Raw genomic sequence first — 22,273 nt, 5'->3', positions numbered from 1 at the left:
TGTCCTCATTTGTAAGTCGCTTTGGATAAAAGTATCTGCTAAATGACTAAATGCAAAATGTAATCAAGACAACATTTCATGTTGACCACAGTGAAAATCTTTTATTCATTTAATACAGTGATATTTACATTACACAGACTATAAAACACATTTTCAATTGCAACAAATAAAATATTCAATATATTTTGTCAAAAGCCTCTTCAGATGCTTACATTGTTCTTTTTTTACATTTATATTTCCATATTAAGAAGCATGAGCACATAGATCAGTATTTGTAGCAGAGTTGCAGTCTTTAGAGAATACCACAAGACCTTGTCCTTATCTTTGTCCATCATCTGCTTGTCTCGTCGTGTTAGAAGAGGCCCGACCAATGGTATGCTTGTTCCTTAGATAAACTTGAACATCTGCAAAACATGATCATAATTAGTTTATTAAAGGTTATGTGGATTAATATACTTAACATGAAGTATAGTTTAGTTCACCCAAAAATGAAAACTGTCAATTGCACATTCATATGCCTTTCCAAACCTATAAAAATTGTTTATCTTCATTCTTATTTTTGTCCACCCACTGAAAATCTATATGAAACCTACATGTATGGTGTGCAAGAACGAACCTCACTGTTTCTTGTGCATCACACATGCACTTGAGCTTCCTTGGTCCGTGTAACAGTTTTCAGTTCTTTGTTCAATTTGCACCATCAAAATTAACCAGGTAACAATTGGCTTCAAGCTTTCATTTCCCATTTCATTTGGAATACCTCGCAACCGGATAATTGTCCGTTTAATTTCTGATTCTACAAGTTTAGGTTGTTGCATCTGAATAAGATTTTTAAACAAACATAAAACATGACCCATTACTCTGATTTTCCATTTTTTGTTAATTTGCGCTTGTGGTTGGCCCGTACCATTACTGCCAGGGGAGGATTAGCCTAAAGCCAGCAGCAGACCCCGAGCACTGCTGCTTTGTGTGTAGGAATATGGCTCATTTGACCAAGCAATAATTTATTGGCTACATCAGAACTCATTAACTGTGACTGCGCGTTAACCACAGATTAATTGCTACGATAGCACAGTAAAGTTAGTTTTAAGTTCTATGTTCATTTTAGCTTCGTTTTAACAATATGCAACCACTTTACATAGACATGAAAAAATCATTTAAAAACCGCCTACATGTACTGTAGCAGCAAATCTAAACTGGAGAAAACTGACGCACTATTGCAACACGATGCGTAAGGGACCGTCTGAAAATTCCACCGACTGGGTTACAATGTCGAATGTATGTTAATTAAAATGTTTAAAATTAAAAACACATTGTTAAACTGTAAAGCTTGCCTTAATTATTTACTGCAGGTGAGATTTTGCCAATACATTCCTTCATATATGTACAGTAAACAAGGTGTTAAAAAAAAACTACTGTACCCAAAAGGCTGTTCATAAAGGTTCTAGGCCTAGTACATTCCTAGTGTGCAGACTGATTTACTACAGGTGAGATTATGCGGATATGTCCCTTACTGTATGTACAGTAGACACATTTTCATAAAAACTAATTCACCAGAAGTGTTTTTAATGGTTGTAGTAAATTTCTAGCTGCAAAACACTACAGGTGAGATTTTGCAATTTTGAGGTGTTGCAATTAATCAGCAATAGGTCTCTAAAGGCATTAAAATCAACAGCTGAAAGGGTGACCAAATTTTTGCACAGCCTATTTTTCCACAATTGACTTTAATACAACTTATGGCTACACTAAGTATTTATGTATGAAAAATCATTATGCAGCATTCTCTAGAAACTGAATGGCACATCACTACGATCCTTTCTTATAAAGAAAGAACTAATTAGTAGGCTGCCTCAGAGGGGTGTCAAAACTTTTGTATAAAACTGCATGTGTTAATCGATATGTGAATTCTTCTGAAGAGAATCACTACGATGAAGAGACTTGAGCAATCTGCTTAGTTCAGATGGATTACGCATGTCATTTTGTACTTTGAGGGATCTATCCCTTTGAGAACAGTGAAAGCATTTAGTAAATGAACCCTGTAACAAGAAAAAAAGGAAAAGAAATCCCATACTACTTAGAATACATGAACAGTCTTAGCCAAACGTAAGCAGTGCAAAATTAGTAAGCAATGCAAACTGTTACGTAGGGATGGGCGATATGGGCTTAAAAAAAATAAAAATAAAAAAAATCACAACGTACAGGGCTCGACATTAAGCCTTGACATGTGCTTGTCATTCAGTCATTCACTTGTCCAAGTAAAAACAGTTACTTGTCTGGGGCAATATTTTCCTAACCCTACTAAATGTACATGCCATAATTGACAAATTCTTAAATTTCAGTTAGAATAATTAGACTCTGTATGGTTGTTACCATTCAAATGAAATCAGTATCAACAAACTCCATCTTTCCACTGCAGAGGAAACACTGAAACCGCATCAGAAGTGCCATTTAGGTGCATTTACTCAAAATGAAGATAAGAGGTTCCATAAATTCATTTACACAGTAAAATTGCAAATGCATAAATTATTAGATTGTTTTACTTTTTAAAAACATAAATCTGAAGTGTTGGAAAAATGCAATGATACTTTTAAATATCAAACCAAACCATCAGTAGGTGGCGGCAAGTCACTGTCTTAATGAGTGAGTCACTGATTCAACCAGTTCGTTCAAAAGGCTAAATTCATTCAATAAATAAAAGCAAAGGCTCACTGAATCATTGACTCACCTGATTTGTTAAAAAATGCTGAAACATTCAGTAGTGAAACACCGCTGTGTGTTGCTCGGAGATGCGCGACTGTTCTGCTGTGACTTTGCTTAGAACTATTTTCGTTAGCAAAAACGGTCAATAATGTCTAAAATGTAAGTCAGTTAATATTAAGTATTTGTTTAATGAACTACCACTGACTTAAAATAAAAAAATGTCACATTTGCAAACGTGCTGGTGCTTGGTCGTGTGATGTTGCTTACCTACATGTTATACAGAAAATTTGTTCATGTTTGTTAATTTGTGTGTGCTAGTGTGCCTATTAGTTTTGATTTCTCTGCAAGTCGGACAGGCTGCACAAGCCCCAACCTTCATCCTGTCAATACATTATCCGTTATCAGTCACTGCTTACACTGAAAGTAATAAAATCAGAATCATTCTCACCAAAATTCTGGTGCTGCCCTAGTTATTGTTTATTGCCGTTTTAATCAGGTTACTTGTCCGGTCAGGCAAGTAAAATTCTTTCACTTGCCCCTTCAAAAAATCCACTTGTCCAAGACAAGCGATAATGTCGAGCCCTGTGGTATTTATTGTGATAACGCCATCAATGACGATAATTCAGGAAATCTTGTTTCTTTAGAGAAAAGTTTTCTAATTTTTAAAAGAGAAAAATCTTTCCTAATTTCTACCCAAAATAGGGTGTTGTGAGCATTACTGAGTCCACATAATGTAATGATGTTTTTAATTTAATTCATACTGGAAGCTGGAGGGCACCCTTACGCAGAAAATCCACATATGCATTGCAGAAGTACAACTGACGATGCTCCACAAAGGTATCCAGTTATCCATGAATAAAACGTACAACTTTAAGACAATAAACATATGATTGCACAAAATATGGTTTATCTTTGTTCAAGCAATCTTTTTGCCATTTTTTTTTATACAGTAGGTTTTTTTTTTATACAAGTACAGTATCTCAAGAGTGAGTACACCCCACACATTTCAGCAAAAATTTTTGTATATCTTCTCAAGGGACAATGAAACAATTTACACAAATGAAACGTACTACACAAATGATATATTTTAGAGTAGTCAATGTGCAGCTTGTATAGAAGTACAAATTTACTGTCCTCTAAATATAACTCAATTTATAGCCATTGTTGTCCAAATAACTGGCAACAAAAATGAGTACACCCTAAGTGAACTTGTCAAAACTGTGTCCAAAGTGTCAATATTTTGTAGGGGCACCATTGATATCTAGCACTGCCTTAATCCTCCTGGGCATGGAATTCACCAGAGCTGCACAGGCTGTTGCGGACATCCTCTTCCACTCCTCCATAATGACATCACGGAGCTGTTTGATGTTACACATGGTGCTTCTCCACCTTCCGCTTAAGGATTCCCCACAGGTGTTCAATAGGGTTCAGGTCTGGAGACATACAGGTGCATCTCAAATTAGAATGTCGTGGAAAAGTTAATTTCAGGAATTCCACTCAAATTGTGCAACTCAATGCACACAGACGGAAGTAGTTTAAGTCTTTGGTTCTTTTAATTGATGATTTTGGCTCACATTTAACAAAAACCCACCAATTCACTCAACAAATTAGAATATGGTGACATGCCATTCAACTCAAAACACCTGCAAAGGTTTCCCGAGCCTTCAAAATGGTCTCTCAGTTTGGTTCACTAGGCTACACAATAAGGAAGACTGCTGATCTGACAGTTGTCCAGAAGACAATCACTGACACCCTTCACAAGGAGGGTAAGCCACAAACATTCATTGCCAAAGAAGCTGGCCGTTCACAGAGTGCTGTATCCAAGCATTTTAACAAAGTTGAGTGGAAGGAAAAAATGTGGAAGAAAAAGATGCACAACCAACTGAGAGAACCGCAGCCTTATGAGGATTGTCGAGCAAAATAGATTCAAGAATTTGGGTGAACTTCACAAGGAATGGACTGAGGCTGGGGTCAAGGCATCAAGAGCCACCGCACACAGATGTGTCAAGGAATTTGGCTACAGTTGTCGTATTCCTCTTGTTAAGCCACTCCTGAACCACAGACAACGTCAGAAGTGTCTTACCTGGGCTAAGGAGAAGAACTGGACTGTTGCCCAGTGGTCCAAAGTCCTCTTTTCAGATGAGAGCAAGTTTTGTATTTCATTTGGAAACCAAGGTCCTAGAGTCGGGAGGAAGGGTGGAGAAGCTCATAGCCCAAGTTGCTTGTAGTCCAGTGTTAAGTTTCCACAGTCTGTGATGATTTGGGGTGCAATGTCATCTGCTGGTGTTGGTCCATTGTGTTTTTTGAAAACCAAAGTCACTGCACCTGTTTACCAAGACATTTGAGCACTTCATGCTTCCTTCTGCTGACCAGCTTTTTAAAGATGCTGATTTCATTTTCCAGCAGGATTTGGCACCTGCCCACACTACCAAAAGTTGGCTAAATGACCATGGTGTTGGTGTGTTTGACTGGCCAGCAAACTCACCAGACCTGAACCCCATAGAGAACCTATGGGGCATTGTCAAGAGGAAAATGAGAACCAAGAGACCAAAAAATGCAGATGAGCTGAAGGCCACTGTCAAAGAAACCTGGGCTTCCATACCACCTCAGCAGTGCCACAAACTGATCACCTCCATGCCACGCCGAATTGAGGCAGTAATTAAAGCAAAAGGAGCCCCTACCAAGTATTGAATACATATACAGTAAATGAACATACTTTCCAGAAGGCCAACAATTCACTAAAAATGTTTTTTTTTTTTTTTTTTATGAAGTATTCTAATTTGTTGAGATAGTGAATTGGTGGGTTTTTGTTAAACGTGAGCCACAATCACCACAATTAAAAACCAAAAGACTTAAACTACTTCAGTCTGTGTGCACTGAATTTATTTAAACACACGAGTTTCACAATTTGAGTTGAATTACTGAAATAAATGAACTTTTCCATGACATTCGAATTTGAGATGCACCTGTACTTGGCCACTCCATCACCTTCATCAGCAAGGCAGTTGTCATCTTGGCGGTGTGTTTGGGGTCATCATGCTGGAAAACTGCTGTTCGGCCGTTTCTGAAGGGAGGGCATCATCTTCTGCTTCAGAATGTCACAGTACATATTGGAATCCATGTTCCCCTCAATGAACTGCAGCTCCCCAGTACCAGCAGCACTCATGCAGCCCCAGACCGTGATGCTATCACCACCATGCTTGACTGTAGGCAAGATACAGTTTTCTTGGTACTCCCCACCAGGCGTCACCACACATGCTGGACACAATCTGAGCCAAACAAGTTTACCTTAGACTCATCAGACTACAGGATATGGTTCCAGTAATTCATGCTCTTGGCCAGGTTGTCTTCAGCAAAGTGTTTGCAGGCTTTTTTGTGAGCCAGCTTCAGAAGAGGCTTCTTTCTGGGACGACGGCATTGCAAACAGACTTGTTGCAGTGTGTGGCATACGGTCTGAGCACTGACAAGCTGACCTTCCACTTCTGCAACCTCTAAAGCAATGCTGGCAGCACTCATGCGTCTGTTTTTTGAAGCCAGCTTCTGCACCTGACACACAGCACAAGGACTCAACTTCTTTGATCGACCCTTGCGAGGCCTGTTCCGAGTGAAACCAGTCTTGGAAAACCTCTGTATGACCCTGGCCACTGTACTGTAACTCAGTTTCAGGGTGTTACCTAACTTCTTATAGCCTAGGCCATCTTTGTGGAGAGCAACAATTCTAATTCTCAAATCCTCAGAGAGCTCTTTGCCACAAGGTGCCATGTTGAACATCCAGTGGTCAGTATGAGAGAATTGTACTCAAAGATCCAAATTTTAACTGCTCTAAAACAAGATACACAAATTTGTATAGTCCTGTCAAGCAGACAAAAACATGATAAATAGGACATGTGGCTTTGCATGGTTAAACAACATATAGCTGTTTCACGTAGGGTGTACTCCCTTTTGTTGCCAGCTTTGACAATAATGGCTGTATGTTGAGTTATTTTCAGAGGACAGCAAATCTGTACTGCTATACAAGTTGCACATTGACTACTCTAAAATATATCCAAGTTTCATTTCTATAGAATTGTCCCTTTTAAAGATATACTAAAATGATTGCCGAAATGTGAGGGGTGTACTCACTTTTGAGAGATACTGTATATTTATAATGCAATGCTAATTGACATAACATAATACTAATACATAACTATAATAAGACAGATATAATACCACCATTCTGTAATATGAAAACATGTCTGGTCACAAAAAGTTATTTTAAACACTCGACCATGTTATTAAGTTAACTTGAAGAAAAAGCATGTCAATAAATGATATTTGTTGGACAACAGGTTTGTAAACCGGCTCCTACACATGCAAAAATGTATCACACATGCTACTGTAGTACATTCATTCAGACCGATTTTTTTAGTGCACTCTACAGCCCTAACCAGTTCCAGATTAGAGAAGGAGCTCCTCATTCAATGATTAACTCCTCAATTTCATATCTGCCTTCCGCGATGTCGCTCCGCACTATTGCACACAGAGAAATGTCAACTAGACTTTATCGTTAGTCGCAGGAAGAATAATTCTTATCGTGGGGAGAATTTTTACCATTATAAAAGTCGCAAACAAGATATCACCCACCCCTACTGTTAAGCTTCTGAAATAAAATCTGTACATTTGATGTTTCTGAAAGTCTAACCTGAAAAACAGTTCCGTTCATACACCATACATCCTTAAATCTGCAGCCTCCGTTGTAGCAATTGTGACCATAAACAGCAAAGCCAATTCACCTTAAAGAACAAAACAAAAATTAGATATTCAATGAAAATGGACAGATGCAATTAAACATTGATAATTTCTCTCTTTTTTGTGGACTTTATACATGTTGACCTTTTAATTGAGAAATCTAAAAACGTCTCAGGTTACCCATGTAACCATGGTTCCCTGAGAAGGGGAACGAGACACTGCGTCCCCTAGAGGACACTTTGGGGAACGCCCTCACCAGGACCGGTGTCTGAAGTGCATGTGGAACAGGACAATGAACTTGACATTGGCCTATGATGCGTTACTGATGTGACCATGAGTATAAAAGGGCACCTGTAGAACACGTCATCAGCTTCTTGTCTGAAGGAGACGTACACAGGAATGCCTGAAGCATGGCAAGGGGACGCAGTGTCTCGTTCCCCTTCTCAGGGAACCATGGTTACATGGGTAACCTGAGATGTTTCCCGATCGAATGGGAACTCACTGCATCCCCTAGAGGACACTTTGGGGAGCGAATACCCACGCTGCCATGCTGAAGGAACGAGTGCCTTAGCAGGCATAAGCCAGGAACCCTAAGTTGTTCTCATCCCCAGAAATACACCAGCAACAGCCAACACACTGTAAGGGTCAGAGTTGAAGCGGGCCAGCTTCTCTATCCACGACCCTAAGTGCAATGAGAGGGCCTTATTGCACAACAGTGCTAGGAATTGGGAACGCGAGAGGCAATATTACCCCTCTTCCCAACCGTAGTATCTCGAAGGTTACAGCATGATTGGGACGCGAGTCGCGGAATAGCCCACTATCTCCACATACCTCTCATCTCTGAGTGCAAAACCTTCCCCCGCCGCGATATCATATGGTAAATAAAAAGTGGGGATGCGAGAAGCGATACTTCCCATCTACTTTAAACCATATAATATTGTGAGGAATAAAGCAGAGGAAGTGGGATGCGAACCGCGGAATAGCCCACCCTTCCCGCATATACCTCACCGTTTTAAGTGTAATACAGAGGTCTGCCTTATAGTGTAACAGATAAAGTAGTGGGAAATGCAAACTGCAATACTGCCCATCTTCTCAACACATCTTACAATCTTGTGCAGTACAAAGGCAACCTGCCTCGTCCTGTTTATATGACATAAGTGGGAAACAACAAGGATTCTGCCCAACTTTCTAAACCCATAATACAATTTGTATAACAGAAGAATAACTGAGGTTAAGTGGGAGCCGATTTGCAGAATAGCCCACGTTCCTCAGCACATCTCATAACCTAACACCGATACAACGGGAAGCTGCCGTTGTACTGGGAAAACTACGAATTGAAATTAGGGACCGATTCCTACTACAGAATGAAAATAAAGTAAAAGAAGAAAAGTATTTAACTAAGGCTAGGACTAAGTGGCTTTATTAAAAGGTTTTGCTTTTTTTTCCCTTTTTTTTTTTTAAACAGTAAATAAACAGCCCTGGACTCAGGGCTTCGAATTGCCTTTCTTGGCATTGATAACGTCCCTGAGGTCCTGTCTCTGCCTTACGCGAGGTTGCTGCCTAGTGCCCCGACCCCTTGGGGAGCAGCTTGATTGGTCGCACAGAGGGCAAGGTCACATGAGCGGCGGAGCTCCACGATTCCAACAGGAGCCACACACCCTGCCGCATCAGCGTCCCTTAGCAGATTCGCCTGGTAAGCCTGCAATACCGAAGTAGTATGCAGGGTACCGCCCGCCTGCCCAGCCGCCGTGTATGCCTTGCAGACGAGCCTAGACGCAAACTGGCACGGCTTCAAAGGCAAAGTAGGAGCCCTCCACAAAGATGCCAGGGGAGCAGCGAGATAACCTGCAAGGGACTCCTCCATCCGAGGCATCTTCGTGTACCCGCTGTCTTCCAATCCCTTCACATTAGCGTAGTTGGACTTCCTAGGGGGAAAGACGCGGGCAGAAAAGCGATTCCTCCATGACCTCAACAGCTCACTGTGAAGCTCAGGGAGGAATGGAAGGCCTGGGAGCGTTTATGACCCACTAGGAAGCACTCATCCAGACGGCTAGTAGACGCGCATTCCTGAACCTCCGCTGACAAGTCCAGGGTTAACCTGGCAGTTGCACGGGCCATGACATCCAGGAGTTCCCCTTACGCGGGTGACGAGGCGGCGGCGGTTTGTGATCTAGCGTCCGCCTCAACTCCTGTCACGTCTATCTCCTCGGAGCAAAACCGGCCAAGTAACATGCTCTCTGCCGGATCGGAAGAAACCGGGGACTGGGCTTCCAGATTCGGTTTGAGAGCAACAGAGCTGACAACCGAGGATTGGGATAGGGAGAGACCCGTCCCAAGCTCATCGGCCAGATCTAACTGCGAGCCCCATGAGTGCAGACGGCGCTCTGCCTCGGCAGCAGCAGGTCCAGCACCACGAGGCGCAGACGCTTGGCTTCCGTCCTCTGTAAACGGAGCCAAGCAGGAGCGCAGCTGCTTTACTGTGAAACGATCACAGTAAGCACAGCCGACCCCCTTGAGAGCCAACCGTGCATGCTGTGCCCCCAGGCACACTACACAAAGCTCATGTGAGTCACTAGGTGTGATGTACCTTTCGCACGGTGGGACACATCTTTTAAAACTGCGCTCACTCATCACTTTTCTTTTTCAAGTTCTGCTCACACAAGCACACGGCTCCTGAAGACAAGCTGATGACGTGTTCTACAGGTGCCCTTTTATACTCATGGTCGCACCAGTAACATGTCATAGGCCAATGACAAGTTCATTTTTGTGTTCCACATGCACTTCAGACACCGGTCCCGCTGAGGGCGTTCCCCAAAGTGGATGCAGTGCGAGTTCCCATTCGATAGGGAACTGGTTGTCATTAAAGGTGTGAATATTTTAACACTTGTACCATCTATGAAACTAGTTCTAATTAAAAGAAATATATATTTAAAAAAAAAGTTGTTTCAGCTTGGAAAAAAAGTGGTTCCTGCAGCAGTTCTAGTTTCCAAAGTAATAGTGCTTAAACAGCAAGGGAGATGAGTGTAGTTACAATAAAGTTTGATTTTGCAGCAGATGTCACTACACGTGTGAAAAGTTGAAAAATGTCTACTTGCATCCATTTACTTGAAGCTTGCACTGTAGTTGGTCTATTAGTCTATTTCCCTCTTGCCCTACTTGTTTTAAAATCAATAAAAGTGTAGATGTTTGCAAAATTGAAATTAAGTTGTTTCAAAGGAAGTGGTACTACTTACTACAGAAGTTGTAGTTTTCGAAGAAGACAGTAGTAGTTTCTGGATAAGTTGTGCCCAGGAAAAGAGTTTCCATAAAGTGGGAGTTTTCAGAGCCATTGTGGTTTCAACGGATGTTAAGCCTGGAGTAGTTTCAGATGTGATTGTTGCAGCAGTCATTACAGGTGTGGATGTTTCCAGTATTGTGGCTGTTGAACTAAAAGAGGGTGATGTTTCTACAGAAGTGGTGCCAGCGGTACAAGTTTCTATTGCAGTAGTACCTGTAGGACATATTTTTGCAGAAGCTGTAGTTTTCAGAGCCATTGTGGACTCAACAGCAGATGTTAAGAAAAGCATAATTATAACAGGCTATTGTTTCAGAAGTTATCATTTCTGCAGAAGTGGTACCAAGGGTAGACATTTCTGTAGTAATATCTGCACAAGTGGTGGTTTGAGCCATTGTGGTTTCTACAGCAGTCATTACATGTGTGGATGATCCAAATACTATTCCTGTTGAACTAAAAGATGGTTTTGTTTCAAAAGTGGTGGCTAGTGCGCACACAAGCGGTACCCAGGGAAGTACCTTTTACAAAAGAGGGACCAACGGTGGTGTTTTTTGCAGAATTGGTGCCAAGTGTTGTAGTTTCTGCAGTAGTGGTGCCTAATTGTATTTTGAGTCACTGTGGTTTCAACAGCAGGCGTTAAGACAGGTGTGCCTATAGCTGTAGTTCCTGCTGAACTAACTGAGGGTGTTTCAGCAAAAGTGCTATCAAGCATTTTAGTTACTGCAGAAGTGGTTCCAAGTGTAGTTTCTGGAAAAGTAGTGCCCAAGTTAGTACCTTCTACAGATGTAGTACTAAGGGCAGTGCACAAGTGGTACCCAGGGAAGTACCTTCTACAAAATCGGGACCAACGGTGGCGTTTTGTTTTGCAGAATTGGTGCCAAGTGTTGTAGTTTCTGCAGTAGTGATGCCTTGTGGTTTCAACAGCAGGCGTTAAGACAGGTGTGCCTATAGCTGTAGATCCTGCTGAACTAACTGAGGGTGTTTTAGCAAAAGTGCTATCAAGCATTTTAGTTACTGCAGAAGTGGTTCCAAGTGTAGTTTCTGGAAAAGTAGTGCCCAAGTTAGTACCTTCTACAGATGTAGTACTAAGGGCAGTGCACAAGTGGTACCCAGGGAAGTACCTTCTACAAAATCGGGACCAACGGTGGTGTTTTGTTTTGCAGAATTGGTGCCAAGTGTTGTAGTTTCTGCAGTAGTGATGCCTTGTGGTTTCAACAGCAGGCGTTAAGACAGGTGTGCCTATAGCTGTATTTCCTGCTGAACTAACTGAGGGTGTTTCAGCAAAAGTGCTATCAAGCATTGTAGTTACTGCAGAAGTGGTTCCAAGTGTAGTTTCTGGAAAAGTGCCCAAGTTAGTACCTTCTACAGATGTAGTATTAAGGGCAGTGCACAAGTGGTACCCAGGGAAGTGCCTTCTACAAAATCGGGACCAACGGTGGTGTTTTGTTTTGCAGAATTGGTACCAAGTGTTGTAGTTTCTGCCATAGTGCTGCCTATTAGTAGTTTGAGCCACTGAGTCTTCATCAAATAATAAGGCATGTGCAGTTATAGCTAAAGTTGTTGTTCCAGCAGTTGTCATTACTGGTGGGGATGTTTCCAATACTGCTGTTGAACTTACAGAGGAAGTAGTTTCTGCAAAAGTGGTGCCCAGGGTTGTACTTTCTACAGAAGTGGTGCCAGGTACAGTAATTTCTAGAGATGCGGATCCAAGGGTAGTAGTTTCTGCAGAAGTGGTGCCAAGGGTAGTAATTTCTGTAGAAGTGGTAGTTGGAGTCATTGTGGTTTCAACTGCAGATGTTGAGGCAGGCGTAGTTATGGTTGATGCTATTGTTCCAGCAGTTATCATTACAAGTGTGGATATTTTCACGATTCCTGTTGAACTTACAGAGGATGTTGTTTCTGCAGAAGTGGTGCCCAGGGTTGCGCTTTCCAAAGAAGTGGTGCCAAGGGTAGTAGTTTCTGCGGAACTGGTGCCCAGGGTTGTGCTTTCTACAGAAGTGGTGCCCAGGGTAGTAGTTTCTGCAGAACTGGTGCCCAGGGTTGTACGTTCTGCAGAAGTGGTGCCAAGGGTAGTAATTTCTGTAGAAGTGGTAGTTGGAACTATTGTGGTTTCAACAGCAGATGTTGAGACAGGCATAGTCATGATTGATGCTGTTGTTCCAGCAGTTATCATTACAAGCGTAGATGTTTCCAAGATTCCTGTTGAACTTACAGAGGATGTTGTTTCTGCAGAAGGGGTGCCCAGGGTTGCGCTTTCCGAAGAAGTGGTGCCAAGGGTAGTAGTTTCTACAGAAGTGGTTCCAAGTGAGGTACTTGCTGCAGAAGTGGTGCCAAGGATAGTCGTTTTTGCAGAAGTGGAGCCAAGAGCAGTAATTTCTGTAAAAGAGGTAGTTTGAGCCATTGTGGTTTCAACTGCAGATGTTGATGCAGGCGTAGTTGCTGTTGTTCCAGAAGTTGTCATTACAAGCAAAGATGTTTCAAAGACTCCTGTTGAACTTACAGAGGATGTTTCTTCAGTAGAAGTGGTGCCCAGGGTTGTGCTTTCTACAGAAGTGGTGCCAAGGGTTTTAATTTCTGTAGAAGTGGTAGTTGGAGCCATTGTGGTTTCAACTGCAGATGTTGATGCAGGCGTAGTTGCGGTTGTTCCAGAAGTTGTCATTACAAGCAAAGATGTTTCAAAGACTCCTGTTGAACTTACAGAGGATGTTTCTTCAGTAGAAGTGGTGCCCAGGGTTGTGCTTCCTACAGAAGTGGTTCCAAGTGAGGTACTTGCTGCAGAAGTGGTGCCAAGGGTAGTAGTTTCTACAGAAGTGGTTCCAAGTGAGGTACTTGCTGCAGAAGTGGTGCCAAGGATAGTCGTTTTTGCAGAAGTGGAGCCAAGAGCAGTAATTTCTGTAAAAGAGGTAGTTTGAGCCATTGTGGTTTCAACTGCAGATGTTGATGCAGGCGTAGTTGCTGTTGTTCCAGAAGTTGTCATTACAAGCAAAGATGTTTCAAAGACTCCTGTTGAACTTACAGAGGATGTTTCTTCAGTAGAAGTGGTGCCCAGGGTTGTGCTTTCTACAGAAGTGGTGCCAAGGGTTTTAATTTCTGTAGAAGTGGTAGTTGGAGCCATTGTGGTTTCAACTGCAGATGTTGATGCAGGCGTAGTTGCGGTTGTTCCAGAAGTTGTCATTACAAGCAAAGATGTTTCAAAGACTCCTGTTGAACTTACAGAGGATGTTTCTTCAGTAGAAGTGGTGCCCAGGGTTGTGCTTCCTACAGAAGTGGTGCCAAGGGTTTTAATTTCTGTAGAAGTGGTAGTTGGAGCCATTGTGGTTTCAACTGCAGATGTTGATGCAGGCGTAGTTGCGGTTGTTCCAGAAGTTGTCATTACAAGCAAAGATGTTTCAAAGACTCCTGTTGAACTTACAGAGGATGTTTCTTCAGTAGAAGTGGTGCCCAGGGTTGTGCTTCCTACAGAAGTGGTTCCAAGTGAGGTACTTGCTGCAGAAGTGGTGCCAAGGGTAGTAGTTTCTACAGAAGTGGTTCCAAGTGAGGTACTTGCTGCAGAAGTGGTGCCAAGGATAGTCGTTTTTGCAGAAGTGGAGCCAAGAGCAGTAATTTCTGTAAAAGAGGTAGTTTGAGCCATTGTGGTTTCAACTGCAGATGTTGATGCAGGCGTAGTTGCTGTTGTTCCAGAAGTTGTCATTACAAGCAAAGATGTTTCAAAGACTCCTGTTGAACTTACAGAGGATGTTTCTTCAGTAGAAGTGGTGCCCAGGGTTGTGCTTTCTACAGAAGTGGTGCCAAGGGTTTTAATTTCTGTAGAAGTGGTAGTTGGAGCCATTGTGGTTTCAACTGCAGATGTTGATGCAGGCGTAGTTGCGGTTGTTCCAGAAGTTGTCATTACAAGCAAAGATGTTTCAAAGACTCCTGTTGAACTTACAGAGGATGTTTCTTCAGTAGAAGTGGTGCCCAGGGTTGTGCTTCCTACAGAAGTGGTGCCAGGGGTAGTAGTTTCTGCAGAAGTGGTGCCCAGGGTTTTACTTTCTACAGAAGTGGTCCAAAGTGAGGTACTTGCTGTAGAAGTGGTGCCAAGGGTAGTACTTTCTGCAGAAGTGGTTCCAAGGGTAGTAGTTTCTACAGAAGTGGTTCCAAGTGAGGTACTTGCTGCAGAAGTGGTGCCAAGGGTAGTAGTTTCTGTAAAAGTAGTAGTTCGAGCCATCGTGGTTTCAACTGCAGATGTTGAGGCAGGCGTAGTTATGGTTGATGCTGTTGTTCCAGTTGTCATTGTTACAAGCGTAGATGTTTCAAAGATTCCTGTTGAACTTACAGAGGATGTTTCTGCAGAAGTGGTGCCCAGGGTTGTGCTTTCTACAGAAGTGGTGCCAAGGGTATTAATTTCTGTAGAAGTGGTAGTTCGAGCCATCGTGGTTTCAACTGCAGATGTTGAGGCAGGCGTAGTTATGGTTGATGCTGTTGTTCCAGTTGTCATCGTTACAAGCGTAGATGTTTCAAAGATTCCTGTTGAACTTACAGAGGATGTTTCTGCAGAAGTGGTGCCCAGGGTTGTGCTTTCTACAGAAGTGGTGCCAAGGGTATTAATTTCTGTAGAAGTGGTAGTTGGAGCCATTGTGGTTTCAACTGCAGATGTTGATGCAGGCGTAGTTGCTGTCGTTCCAGAAGTTGTCATTACAAGCAAAGATGTTTCAAAGACTCCTGTTGAACTTACAGAGGATGTTTCTTCAGTAGACGTGGTGCCCAGGGTTGTGCTTCCTACAGAAGTGGTGCCAGGGGTAGTAGTTTCTGCAGAAGTGGTGCCCAGGGTTTTACTTTCTACAGAAGTGGTCCAAAGTGAGGTACTTGCTGTAGAAGTGGTGCCAAGGGTAGTAGTTTCTGCAGAAGTGGTGCCAAGGGTAGTAGTTTCTGCAGAAGTGGTGCCAAGGGCAGTAGTTTCTGCAGAAGTGGTGCCAAGGGCAGTAGTTTCTGCAGAAGTGGTGCCAAGGGCAGTAGTTTCTGCAGAAGTGGTGCCAAGGGCAGTAGTTTCTGCAGAAGTGGTGCCAAGGGCAGTAGTTTCAACAGAAGTGGTGCCAGGGGTAGTAGTTTCTGCAGAACTGGTGCCCAGGGTTGTGCTTTCTACAGAAGTGGTGCCAAGGGTAGTAGTTTCTGCAGAAGTGGTGCCCAGGGTAGTAGTTTCTGCAGAAGTGGTGCCCAGGGTAGTAGTTTCTGCAGAAGTGGTGCCAAGAGCAGTAGTTTCTGCAGAGGTGGTGCCCAGGGTAGTAGTTTCTGTAGAAGTGGTGCCAAGGGCAGTAGTTTCTGCATAAGTGGTGCCAAGGGCAGTTGTTTCTGCATAAGTGGTGCCAAGGGCAGTAGTTTCTGCATAAGTGGTGCCAAGGGCAGTAGTTTCTGCATAAGTGGTGCCAAGAGCAGTAGTTTCACCAGAAGTGGTGCCAGGGGTAGTAGTTTCTGCAGAACTGGTGCCCAGGGTTGTGCTTTCTACAGAAGTGGTGCCAAGTACAGTAATTTCTAGAGATGTGGATCCAAGGGTAGTAGTTTCTGCAGAAGTGGTGCCAAGGGTAGTAGTTTCTGCAGAAGTGGTGCCAAGGGCAGTTGTTTCTGCATAAGTGGTGCCAAGGGCAGTAGTTTCTGCATAAGTGGTGCCAAGGGCAGTAGTTTCTGCAGAAGTGGTGCCAAGTGACGTACTTGCTGTAGAAGTGGTGCCAAGGGCAGTAGTTTCTGCAGAAGTGGTGCCAAGGGCAGTAGTTTCTGCAGAAGTGGTGCCAAGGGCAGTAGTTTCTGCAGAAGTGGTGCCAAGGGCAGTAGTTTCTGCAGAAGTGGTGCCAAGGGCAGTAGTTTCTGCAGAAGTGGTGCCAAGGGCAGTAGTTTCTGCAGAAGTGGTGCCAAGGGCAGTAGTTTCTGCAGAAGTGGTGCCAAGGGCAGTAGTTTCACCAGAAGTGGTGCCAGGGGCAGTAGTTTCACCAGAAGTGGTGCCAGGGGTAGTAGTTTCTGCAGAACTGGTGCCCAGGGCTGTGCTTTCTACAGAAGTGGTGCCAAGTACAGTAATTTCTAGAGACGTGGATCCAAGGGTAGTAGTTTCTGCAGAAGTGGTGCCAAGGGTAGTAGTTTCTGCAGAAGTGGTGCCAAGGGTAGTAGTTTCAACAGAAGTGGTGCCAAGTGAGGTACTTGCTGCAGAAGTGGAGCCAAGAGCAGTAGTTTCTGTAAAAGAGGTTGTTTGAGCCATTGTGCTTCCAACTGCAGATGTTGAGGCAGGCGTAGTTATGGTTGATGCTGTTGTTCCAGTTGTCATCGTTACAAGCGTAGATGTTTCAAAGATTCCTGTTGAACTTACAGAGGATGTTGTTTCTGCAGAACTGGTGCCCAGGGTTGTGCTTTCTACAGAAGGTGCGCCAAGGGTAGTAATTTCTACAGAAGTGGTCCCAAGTGAGGCACTTGCTGCAGAAGTGGTGCCAAGGGTAGTAGTTACTGCAGAAGTGGTTCCAAGTGTAGTTTCTGGAGAAGTAGTGCCCAAGTTAGTACCTTCTACAGATGTAGTACTAAGGGCAGTGCACAAGTGGTACCCAGGGAAGTACCTTCTACAAAATCGGGACCAACGGTGGTGTTTTGTTTTGCAGAACTTGTGCCAAGTGTTGTAGTTTCTGCCATAGTGCTGCCTAACAGTAGTTTGAGCCATTGAGTCTTCATCAAATAAAAAGGCATGTGCAGTTATAGCTAAAGTCGTTCCAGCAGTTGTCATTACTGGTGAGGATGTTTCCAATACTGCTGTTGAACTTACAGAGGAAGTCGTTTCTGCAAAAGTGGTGCCAAGGGTAGTAGTTTCTGCAGAACTGGTGCCCAGGTTTGTGCTTTCTACAGAAGTGGTGCCAAAGGTAGTAGTTTCTACAGAAGTGGTGCCAAGGGTAGTAGTTTCTACAGAAGTGGTGCCAAGGGTAGTAGTTTCTACAGAAGTGGTGCCAAGGGTAGTAGTTTCTACAGAAGTGGTGCCAAGGGTAGTAGTTTCTACAGAAGTGGTGCCAAGGGTAGTAGTTTCTACAGAAGTGGTGCCAAGTACAGTAATTTCTAGAGATGTGGATCCAAGGGTAGTAGTTTCTGCAGAAGTGGTGCCAAGGGTAGTAGTTTCTACAGAAGTGGTTCCAAGTGAGGTACTTGCTGCAGAAGTGGTGCCAAGGGTAGTAGTTTCTGTAAAAGTAGTAGTTTGAGCCATCGTGGTTTCAACTGCAGATGTTGAGGCAGGCGTAGTTATGGTTGATGCTGTTGTTCCAGTTGTCATTGTTACAAGCGTAGATGTTTCAAAGATTCCTGTTGAACTTACAGAGGATGTTTCTGCAGAAGTGGTGCCCAGGGTTGTGCTTTCTACAGAAGTGGTGCCAAGGGTATTAATTTCTGTAGAAGTGGTAGTTGGAGCCATTGTGGTTTCAACTGCAGATGTTGAGGCAGGCGTAGTTATGGTTGATGCTGTTGTTCCAGTTGTCATTGTTACAAGCGTAGATGTTTCAAAGATTCCTGTTGAACTTACAGAGGATGTTTCTTCAGTAGACGTGGTGCCCAGGGTTGTGCTTTCTACAGAAGTGGTGCCAAGGGTATTAATTTCTGTAGAAGTGGTTCCAAGTGAGGTACTTGCTGCAGAAGTGGTTCCAAGTGCAGTAATTTCTGCAGAAGTGGTTCCAAGTGAGGTACTTGCTGCAGAAGTGGTTCCAAGTGAGGTACTTGCTGCAGAAGTGGTTCCAAGTGAGGTACTTGCTGCAGAAGTGGTTCCAAGTGAGGTACTTGCTGCAGAAGTGGTTCCAAGTGAGGTACTTGCTGCAGAAGTGGTTCCAAGTGAGGTACTTGCTGCAGAAGTGGTTCCAAGTGAGGTACTTGCTGCAGAAGTGGTGCCAGGGTAGTAGTTTCTGCAGAAGTGGTGCCAAGTGAGGTACTTGCTGCAGAAGTGGTACCAAGGGTAGTAGTTTCTGCAGAGGTGGTGCCCAGGGTTGTACGTTCTACAGAAGTGGTCCAAAGTGAGGTACTTGCTGCAGAAGTGGTGCCAGGGCAGTAGTTTCACCAGAAGTGGTGCCAGGGTAGTAGTTTCTACAGAAGTGGTTCCAAGTGAGGTACTTGCTGCAGAAGTGGTGCCAAGGGTAGTAGTTTCTACAGAAGTGGTTCCAAGTGAGGTACTTGCTGCAGAAGTGGTGCCAAGGGTAGTAGTTTCTGCAGAGGTGGTGCCCAGGGTTGTACGTTCTACAGAAGTGGTCCTAAGTGAGGTACTTGCTGCAGGAGTGGCACCAAGGGTAGTAGTTTCTACAGAAGTGGTTCCAAGTGAGGTACTTGCTGCAGAAGTGGTGCCAAGGGTAGTAGTTTCTACAGAAGTGGTTCCAAGTGAGGTACTTGCTGCAGAAGTGGTGCCAAGGGTAGTAGTTTCTACAGAAGTGGTTCCAAGTGAGGTACTTGCTGCAGAAGTGGTTCCAAGGGTAGTAGTTTCTACAGAAGTGGTTCCAAGTGAGGTACTTGCTGCAGAAGTGGTGCCAAGGGTAGTAGTTTCTACAGAAGTGGTTCCAAGTGAGGTACTTGCTGCAGAAGTGGTTCCAAGGGTAGTAGTTTCTGTAAAAGTAGTAGTTCGAGCCATTGTGGTTTCAACTGCAGATGTTGAGGCAGGCGTAGTTATGGTTGATGCTATTGTTCCAGCAGTTGTCATTACAAGCGCAGATGTTTCAAAGATTCCTGTTGAACTAACTGAGGATGTTTCTGCAGAAGTGGTGCCCAGGGTTGTACGTTCTACAGAAGTGATCCCAAGTGAGGTACTTGCTGCAGAAGTGGAGCCAAGTGTAGTAATTTCTGTAAAAGAGGTAGTTTGAGCCATTGAGGTTTCAACAGCAGATGTTAAGGCAGGCGTAGTCATGCGTGATGTTGTCCCAGCAGTAATTACAAGGGGGGACGATTCCAATAGTCCTGTTGAACTAACTGAGAATGATGTTTCAACAGATGTGGTGTCCAAGGTTGTACTGTCTACAGAAGTGGTGCCAAGTGCTGTAATTTCTACAGACACTGTTCCAAGTGTAGTAATTTCTGCAGAAGTGGTAGTTTGAGCCATTGTGGTTTCAAGAGCAGATGTTAAGGCAGGTGTAGTTACATATGAGGTTGTTGCTCCAGCAGTTGTTACTGGTGTGGATGTTTCAAATATTCTTCTTGTTGAGTGAAGTGAGGGCGTAGTTTCAGCAGAAGTGGTGCCCAGCAAAGTACTTTCTATAGACGTGGTTCCAAGTGCAGTAATTTCTGCAGAAGTGGTAGTTGGAGCCATTGTGGTTTCAATAACAGATGTTAAGGCAGGTGTAGTTGTAACTGAAGCTGTTCCAGCAGAAGTCAATACTGGTGTTGATGTAAACCATATTCCTGTTGAGGATGTAGTTTTTGTGGAGGTTGTTCTCAAGGTATTACTTTCTACAGAAGTGGCGTCAGTGGCAGTAGTTTCCATAGCAGTGGTTTCCATGGTTGTGCTTTCTACAGATGTGGTTCCAAGGGTAGTGGTTTCTACAGAAGTGGTTCCAAGTGAGGTACTTGCTGCAGAAGTTGTGCCAAGGGTAGTAGTTTCTGCAGAAGTGGTAGTTTCAGCCATTGTGGATTCAACTGCAGATGTTAAGGTGAGCGTAGTTATGGTTGAGGATGGTGTTCCAGCAGTTGTCATAAGTGTGGATGTTTCCAAGACTCCTGTTGAACTTACAGAGGATGTTTCTGTAGAAGTGATGCCCAGGGTTGTACTTTCTACAGAAGTGGTGCCAAGTGAGGTACTTGCTGCAAAAGTGGGGCCAAGGGTAGTAGTTTCTGCAGGAGTGGTAGCTTGAGCCATTGTGGTTTCATCTGCAGATGTTGAGGCAGGCATAGTTGCTGTTGTTCTAGCAGTTGTTGTTACAAGCGTGGATGTTTCCAAGATTCCTGTTGAACTTACAGAGGATGTTTCTGCAGAAGTGGTGCCCAGGGTGGTTCTTTCTACAGAAGTGGTGCTAAGAGTTGTGCTTTCTACGGAAGAGGTGCCAAGTGAGGTACTTGCTGCAGAAGTGGTGCCAAGTGTACTAATTTCTGTAAAATAGGTAGTTTGAGTGAATGTGGTTTCAACAGCAGATGTTGAGGTAGGCATAGTTATTTTTGATGCTGTTGTTCCAGCAGTTGCCATTACAAGCGTGGATGTTTCCATTATTCCTGTTGAACTTACAGAAGATGTTTCTGCAGAAGTGGTGCCCTGGGTTGTGCTTTCTGCAGAAGTGGTACCAAGGGTAGTAGTTTCAGGTAAGGTTGTTGCTCCAGCAGTTGTCATAACAGGCGTGTATGTTTTCAATACAATTTCTGTTGAGCTAACTGAGGGAGTTGTTTCTGCAGAACTCAAAGGAGTCAATGGGATATCTGAGAAACCCCATTCATAGTCAAGTCTTGAAACTGTAGTCTGACCTGTTTGTGTGGGAGTACTTGATGGAAGTGTACTTTGAGTAGTTTTCGGGGTTTCTTCAAATTCCCCATAAGGAATAGTGGGTTTGACATCAAAATCAGAAAAATTAAAATCCATCCAAAACTCTACATCAGCATCAACAAGAGGAGTTGCCATTTTGGTTATCCTGTCTGGTTGTGTAGCTGCACTTGAGGATTCCCCTTCTTTGGTTGTACCAAGAGTTATTTCTGGTGGCCTGAAGGGATCTGCGTTTATCCATGAAGTGGTGTGTGGATGTAAAGGTGTGCTGGATGGAAGTGTACTTTGGGTAGTTTTCAGGGTTTCTTCAAATTCCCCATAAGGAATAGTGGGTTTGACATCAAAATCAGAAAAATTAAAATCTATCCAAAACTCTACATCAGCATCAACAACAGGAGTTGCAGTTTTGGTTATCCTGTCTGGTTGTGTAGCTGCACTTGAGGATTCCCCTTCGTTGGTTGTACCAAGAGTTATTTCTGGTGGCCTGAAGGGATCTGCGTTTGTCCATGAAGTGGTGTGTGGATGTAAAGGTGTGCTGGATGGAAGTGTACTTTGGGTAGTTTTCAGGGTTTCTTCAAATTCCCCATATGGAATAGTGGGTTTGACATCAAAATCAGAAAAACCTAAATCCATCCAAAACTCTGAATCAGCATCAACAACAGAAGTGACAGTTTTGGCGATTCCACTTGACTGTAAAGCAGCACTTGAGGTTTCTGCTTTCTGGGTTGTGCCAGGAGTCATCTCAGGTGGCCTGAAGGGATGTGTGTTTGTCCATGTAGTGGAGTCTGGAAACGTAGATGTGCTGGATGCAAGTATCCTTTGGGGCGTTTTAGATGTTTTTTCAAATTCCCCACAAGGAACAGTGGGTTTGACATCAAAGTCCAAAAGACCAAAATCTGCCCCAACAGTAGGTATTGAATCATATTCCGAAATAAAATCAAATGGGTCTTGTCTTCGTTTTCTGATGTCCTTTTTAAATGTCTGTTGAACACAGGACAACATGACTGTCTGTGATCTTCCAGTCACATCAAGATAATCCAGCTGGAGAATACCATCCTTTAGAGAGGTGGCAAAATCAATACATGGTAAAATTTAAGAACAAAAACATAGCAGCAAAACTTGACTATACAGTGCACAGG

General features: G+C 43.4%; 2 protein-coding genes across 3 annotated transcripts in view; both read right to left on the bottom strand.

Moving 5' to 3' along the window:
• Positions 1-86: 86 nt before the first annotated feature.
• Positions 87-18,191, bottom strand: LOC131551456 (mucin-22-like). 2 transcript variants are annotated; one of them, XM_058794426.1, is made up of 4 exons: positions 15,534-18,191; positions 10,662-15,473; positions 7,382-7,472; positions 87-404 (listed from the first exon to the last, which is right to left on the bottom strand). In XM_058794426.1, the coding sequence occupies exons 1-2, from the start codon at positions 18,174-18,176 to the stop codon at positions 11,187-11,189; spliced, it is 6,930 nt and encodes a 2,309-aa protein (XP_058650409.1). In that variant the 5' UTR covers positions 18,177-18,191; the 3' UTR covers positions 87-404; positions 7,382-7,472; positions 10,662-11,186. The 2 variants fall into 2 exon arrangements, with proteins under 2 accessions (XP_058650409.1, XP_058650408.1); XM_058794425.1 differs by having other exon boundaries at positions 10,662-18,191.
• Positions 18,192-18,285: 94 nt separating this feature from the next.
• LOC131550757 (mucin-2-like) overlaps positions 18,286-22,273 on the bottom strand; it is a 49,376-nt gene continuing 45,388 nt past the window's right edge. Inside the window, exons 6-7 of the mRNA XM_058793133.1 lie at positions 18,679-22,190; positions 18,286-18,562 (exon numbers count right to left, since the gene is read on the bottom strand). Coding sequence (XP_058649116.1) covers positions 18,286-18,562; positions 18,679-22,190 — 3,789 coding nt within the window. The remainder of the gene's footprint in view (positions 18,563-18,678; positions 22,191-22,273) is intronic.

This window comes from Onychostoma macrolepis, chromosome 12 (assembly GCF_012432095.1).
Source record: "Onychostoma macrolepis isolate SWU-2019 chromosome 12, ASM1243209v1, whole genome shotgun sequence".
NCBI classification, from domain to species: Eukaryota; Metazoa; Chordata; class Actinopteri; order Cypriniformes; family Cyprinidae; genus Onychostoma; species Onychostoma macrolepis.
The sequence above is the reverse complement of the archived record's forward strand: the minus strand, read 5'-3'. Positions and strand labels throughout refer to the sequence as shown.